This window comes from Triticum dicoccoides, chromosome 3B (genome assembly GCF_002162155.2).
Source record: "Triticum dicoccoides isolate Atlit2015 ecotype Zavitan chromosome 3B, WEW_v2.0, whole genome shotgun sequence".
Classification (NCBI taxonomy): domain Eukaryota; kingdom Viridiplantae; phylum Streptophyta; class Magnoliopsida; order Poales; family Poaceae; genus Triticum; species Triticum dicoccoides.
The window spans coordinates 594,888,263-594,894,346 of record NC_041385.1 but is presented as its reverse complement, the minus strand read 5'-3'; the positions used below and the strand labels follow the sequence as shown (position 1 = coordinate 594,894,346).

General features: G+C 45.7%; 1 protein-coding gene across 1 annotated transcript; it reads right to left on the bottom strand.

The window, feature by feature from the left end:
• Positions 1-952: 952 nt before the first annotated feature.
• On the bottom strand, positions 953-2,743 carry LOC119277317 (UDP-glycosyltransferase 87A1-like). Its single transcript, XM_037558585.1, has 2 exons — positions 2,174-2,743; positions 953-2,044 (listed from the first exon to the last, which is right to left on the bottom strand). Exons 1-2 carry the CDS (start codon positions 2,673-2,675, stop codon positions 1,152-1,154), a joined length of 1,395 nt encoding a protein of 464 aa, XP_037414482.1. The 5' UTR covers positions 2,676-2,743; the 3' UTR covers positions 953-1,151.
• Positions 2,744-6,084: the final 3,341 nt, after the last annotated feature.

Sequence of the window (6,084 nt, the reverse complement as noted above, 5' to 3'; positions counted from 1 at the left end):
ACGTAGCTCTACACCAGGCTCAGTCAAACCAGCGATCGATCATCTCACTCGTGTTTTGAACGAGGAAGTATTTTATAAGTACATGTCATTGCTCCCATGGCTGTCCAGTTACACAACTGCAATGTTTGTTTGCTTGAATTTTTCTTTGCACTGTTACAAATTCATTGGTTGACGTATACTGCTAACCTAATATTACTTCAATTATTTTTAGGATTTTGTATTAATGCATGTGCATTATGCTATTATAGTAATAAAGCATGTACAAAAATGTAGGATTACATGCATGCGGTTGTAATAAAAGGCAGTTTTTTAGGGAGGTATTAAACTCCTACTCATTGTATTTCACAATGTTAAACGTTTTTTTGGAGGGGCTCAAGGCCATATATTAAGTAGCACTGTTCCTTACAAACACACTCATATAGGAAAAATAAAATACATTCAAATTCTTGGAGTGCCGAAATCTTCCTCCTTCTGCATCCACTGGTGGTGGGCCGTGAGAATAGCTCGATGTCGTTTCTGGGCCTCTGCCTCAGCGAAGCAAACTTTTTGAAACTCAGGGCTTGTAGAAGTACTAGTTGGGAAGTGGTCGATGTAGGCCAGGAGAGGCCAACGGCCACAATCTCAAGACAAATCGCCACGCTGGAGAAGAAAATGTTGATAAGGGCAATGTAGAAACTCAGAAGACCATGATCGCTGGCTAAATTTAGACGGATGTCCTGAAAGACCCGCCGAAGATACGGCTCCACACGCCCTTTACTGATGATAAACACACCAATGAAACGGGGAAAGAGCGGGAAGAACATTATTCCTATACGGGAAAAGTGTCGCCGCCTCGCGGCTAGGTTAGAGCGTTAAACAAATTCTACCAAAGATAACTTTTGAAAAACGTGTGCACTATATATTTCTGGTCTGGATGAAGCGAGCATCACCTCACAGTTTTACACATCTAAAATTCTTTAACCACAAATGATTATATTTTTAAAAAAAGATCTGGGGGTAGACAAGATATACTACTAGCATATAACATCTTTTAAATATACAGATTTTCACTGTTTTTGACACGTGCCCCTGGCCATATTGCAGCGCATCATTTTGACCTATAAAAACATTTTTTTTTCTGCCACTCACTGGACTAAATGATGGGCCATCAGTCACTGAGAACTTTCAGCCACCTCCAATCTTCCCTCGGCGAGATCCTTGAGGAAACCGCTCAACGAACTATGCGACGAGCCTCCTTCCCCGACCGCGCTACGGGAAACCTCGCGCAGCTGCGCGGCTCTTTTCCTCATCTCTTGGCCAACACCAGAATCCGAATCCATCAGCTTCCTCGCGGCATCAGAGATGGCGGCCCTGCTCACAATCCCATCCTCCCCCCTCTGTTCCCTCAGGTCGACGCCGACCTTCCATTCGTCGCCGACCATCCGGGCGTTCACCAGCTGGTCCCACGCAACAGGGAAGGCAAGCACGGGCACTCCGGCCCACACGGCCTCGAGCACCGAGTTCCACCCGCAGTGGCTGAGGAAGCCGCCGACGGACCGGTGGCACAGCACCCTCTGCTGGTCGCACCACGGCACCGCCAGCCCCCTGTCGCCGCACATCCCCCGCAGCTCAGGGGCCTTGTCCCGTGCCACCCAGAAGAACTTGACTCCAGCGTCAAGCAGCCCCATGGCGATCTCTTCGAACTGCGAGTGCGGCATGGAAGCGTAGCTGCCGAACGAGACGTACATCACCGACTTCTCTGGCTGCGCGTCCAGCCAGTCATGGTGCTCCTCGTCCTGGATCCTGCCCGCGTTCCCGTCCGGCGGCATGTGTGCAGGGCCGATCGGATATATGGGGAACGTAAGTAACTCAGCCGTTGTGTTGATGGCGCAGGGTTCAAGCTCGTGGAAGGAGGTGAGGAGGAGACACTGCGCTTTTCGTACGTTCACGAACGCCTCCGCTGTTATCTTCATGTGCCGCTTCCATCGGCTGAAGACCATGAGATCAGACATTCTTACTGATGAGAGGCACGGGACATACTGATCCATGGACTTGGCGCTTAATTCTGCAGGGCACACAAGTAGAGTAGAACACATCACTTATCTACAGTTGTTCGTTGTGGTTTTGCAAACACAATGGCAATAGTTCCCATTAACAAGTGCTCACTCTTGGAGCATGGTCAGTAGCTGGTTACCTTCATCGTGTTCATGGTCATCGTCACCCGACGGCCACAGGTCCAGGTGGTAGAGCGCCAAGAAGAAGGTGGCCGGCTGGGTCCACAGCGAGCACACCGGTATGCAGCGCCGCGCGCCGACCGCAACCCCCCAGGTCAGGTAGGTGTCGACAAGGATAGCCTCCGGCCTCGGCTCCAGCTCCAGCACTAGCCGGTCGAGCAGCTGTGCGACGGCGTCCGCCATCTTGTTGCTCACGGCCTCGAAGAAGGCGGCGTGGTCGACCCCACGGCTGCGCTCGGGGGGGATGACGTCGTTGGGGATGGTGGCGAAGCGGACGCGGTCTGGCAGCGTGGGCGCGGAGGCCAGCAGCGCGTGCCACTCCTCCGTGACGACGACGATGACGGTGAGGGCGCCGTCCGCGGCGACGAGCAGGCGGCACACGGCGAGCATGGGGTTGATGTGGCCGCTGCCCGGGTACGGCACCGCGACGACGTGCCGACCCGCAGTCGCTGAGGAGGCCATTATTCGAGACTCTGCAGACCGGCGAGAGAGATGGGTACGGCTACAACAGATGTCGAAACCCGCTGCAATTATCGCCAAACGAGCACTCCACACATTCCCGCTGATTGATATTTTGGCCTGCGTAGCTTTTCCATAGCCACTCACGTGTCCCGCCTCAGATGATGAGAAGAGTGGCAGACAGGTTACCGTTTTCTGGACAGGTTATCATGTCGTTGGCATGCATGGCCCCAGCCGGGAAACAGCATGGCCCGTCCGTGGCGGCGATCTCGTTTTGAGCGTCTTCGTGCGTGCGGCTCGTCCCTCGGGCGCACGATGCTGGTTTGGAGTTGGAAGCGCGCGGTGCTGCGGTGTGTGTTCGCGAATGATGTGTTGTTCATTCTGCGGCAACGGACGGACGTGAACGACCTGAACGTGGGAAACCCTGCATTGACTACCAAGAGGGAAAAAGTCCAAAACAAACCTTCAACCTGTAGATGAAAGTTAAATCAAATCCTGAACTTTGAATCCCGAAAATTGGCACTCTGAACTTTTAATTCCGGTCTATTTTGGACCCTAGACCTGTTTGGCACACCGGGAATAAGAAAATCCCGGCCGGGATAACCTGCCATTCAGAATTTGGGCCGGCCCACTATAACACACCAAGAAATCAAGAACTTTAAAATATATTCGCGCATTTCTAAATTTTTCAGCAGTTAAAAAAATATTCCTGTTTTCAATTTATCGCACAAATTTAATTCATTTTGTGTTTTGATTTTTTTTCTGGAATTTTGATATTCCATTCGCATTTTTAAAAGCTGTTTGTGATTCTAAAAACATCTATAAAAAATGTTCAGAGTTTCAACAGTTTTTCACATGCTATGAAAATGTTTTTGATTTTCAAAAATTGTGTCACATTTTATAAATAATGTTTTTATAATTTTGCAAATATTTTTTTTAGAAAATGTTTCGGATGGTTGGCTACGTACTCGTCTGGCCCGGCCAACCAGACATGAAGCGAGCTTTTCTTTTCTGAAAGCTGAACAAAAAAAATAAGTGTGAACACTTTTGGAAACATAAACATAATTTAAATTTGTGAATGCTTTTTGAAAATTTAAAAAATAGGAACAAATTTCGAAATCTGAACAAATTGTAAGAAAATATTTTGTGACATCTAAACAATATCGCAGTTTTTAAGAAAATGTACGGACCAATTCAAACAAATGTTTATATAATGTATAATAATATTTATGTGACTCAAAAAAATGTTTCGTACATTCAAAAAATGTAGCATTTCAATAATGTTCGTGAGTTTCGAAAAATGTGTTCGTGACATTTTCAAACAAAAATGTGTGTACAATGTAATGAAAAAGTGTGCGTGTTGTAAAAAATTGTGTCTTACATTTAACAGAATATACTTGGCATGTGTTTGAAAAAAGTTTCTACATATTTAAAAATGTTGAACCATGCAGAAGAGTGTTCGTTTGGTTTTATAAAATCTTTATTGTCATTAAGAAAATGTAAACATGCATTTGGAAAAAATATAACCATGTATTAAAAAACATTTAATTTAAAAATGTACATAATGTGTATGAAAGTATCAAAAGTTTATCAAAAAATTTATGTGTGCATTAAAATGTACATTGGATACGAAGGAAAAATAGACATGAGTAAAAAAGAGAAAACAAAAAAAACAAAAAACAAAAAAAACAAAGAAAACCCAGAGCAGTGCATGTGCGCAAGCGACGACGTTAATGGGCCGGCATAATTAAGCAAATACCGGCTAAGTCCTCCCAAGGTTTAAAATAGACCGGGATAAGAGAGTTTGGTGTGCTGATTTCAGGGATTGAGAGTTCAGGGTTTTATTTAGCTTTTACCGACAAATTCAAGGTTTGTTTTGGACTTTTTCCCTACCAAGAGTGTGCAGCACTAGTGAAGTCCATGAAGCCCTCAACCGTGAAGCCACAGCTAAGAGGTGACGCTGAAGGTCGACGAGCCGTGAGTTACAAGACATTGTCGTCCGGAAGATCATGACATCAGAGCATCATATTGTCCGATTCAAAAGATCAAGATTTTCATCCAGAGCACGACGAAGGACCGCGAGCCAGATAGAGTTTTCACCTGTCACAAGAACGCTCCACCTTTGACCAGTATGCGACAAATAGGACACCTCCCGCCGCACCACCATCACGGAATGTCAAACACCATCCACCACGCCTCGAAAACAGGGAACTAGTCCTGGTTTCAGAGGGCCTTTAGACACGGTTCTGGAACCGGGACAAAATGGTCGGGACTAAAGCCCAAAACCTTTAGTCCCGGTTTGCTTACGAATCAGGACGGAAGGGGCTCCACGTGGCCGCTGCGGGGCGCCCAGGCAGGAAGACCTTTAGTCCTGGTTGGTAACACCAACCGGGACCAAAAGGCAGCCACGCGTCAGCAGCTCGCATGCGCTGATGTTTTTTAAGGGGGTTTAGGGGTTTTGGATGGTTAATTTAGGGGTTTCATATTGTGTTAGCTAGCTAAAAGAGAGAAGTGACCCCTCTTTCTCCGTGTTTAGTCGACGCTAGCTACTATACGTATAGAGAGAACTCGACACGCTAGCTAGTAAGCAAATGAAGGAACCATTAATTATACAAGATCGTCATGAACATATACAGAGAGAAGTGACCTCTCTTTCTCTGAGATTGGTCGAACAACAAATTTTCGTATATATCTATCCGACGCTACTACATATATACAATATAAAATCTCTTACAATCCCTAACATCTAAAATCCATTTCAACTTCCACATGGCATTCTCCGTCTTTATGTATAACGTAGTCAAGAAAGAATCCCGCCAACTCCTTTTGAATTGCTCGTATGCGATCATGTGGTAGGAGTTCATTCGCATCTGCCACAACTAATTTAAAGAAGGGGGTCAATACATATATATGAAAGAAACTCAACACAATTGATGGTAATAAAATAAAATTGTGAATATTGTTTATGTACTTCATATTGTTCGTCAGAGTAGCCCCGCTGAGAGGTCGAGTTGTAGATGAACTTGCAAACGTAGTATCCACATAAATTATTTCCGCCTTCCTGCCACAAGCACTTTACGAGAAATAGAGTTCAATCAAACTGATAATCAAGCATGATAAATATTATTGATGAAACTAGAATCAATGAGAGATGCGCGGAACTAGCAAGTACTACTTACTTTGGGGTGTGTAAATCGCAGCTCCTTCGGCAGACCCGGAACCATTCCGGTGAACTGTTTCCAAACCCTGCCAGGCAAAGGAAATGATTATTTGATATCAGCAAATGAACGAAAGTTGCCGATATGGTACGATAATGATCGATTGAACTTACCTCTGGAACATTGCAGTCATGTCCGCATACTCCTGGGGCTCTTTACGTCTCGAGTCTAAGACAGTTACTACTCCCTGGTCA

What these genes read in the sequence shown, in the direction of transcription:
- LOC119277317 (XM_037558585.1), bottom strand. Translation starts at nt 2,675, where the DNA reads ATGGCCTCCTCAGCGACTGCGGGTCGGCACGTCGTCGCGGTGCCGTAC. An exon ending in TGACCATGAACACGATGAAG is followed by an intron (nt 2,045 to 2,173) that starts GTAACCAGCTAC and finishes TGTGCCCTGCAG; the next exon opens with AATTAAGCGCCAAGTCCATG.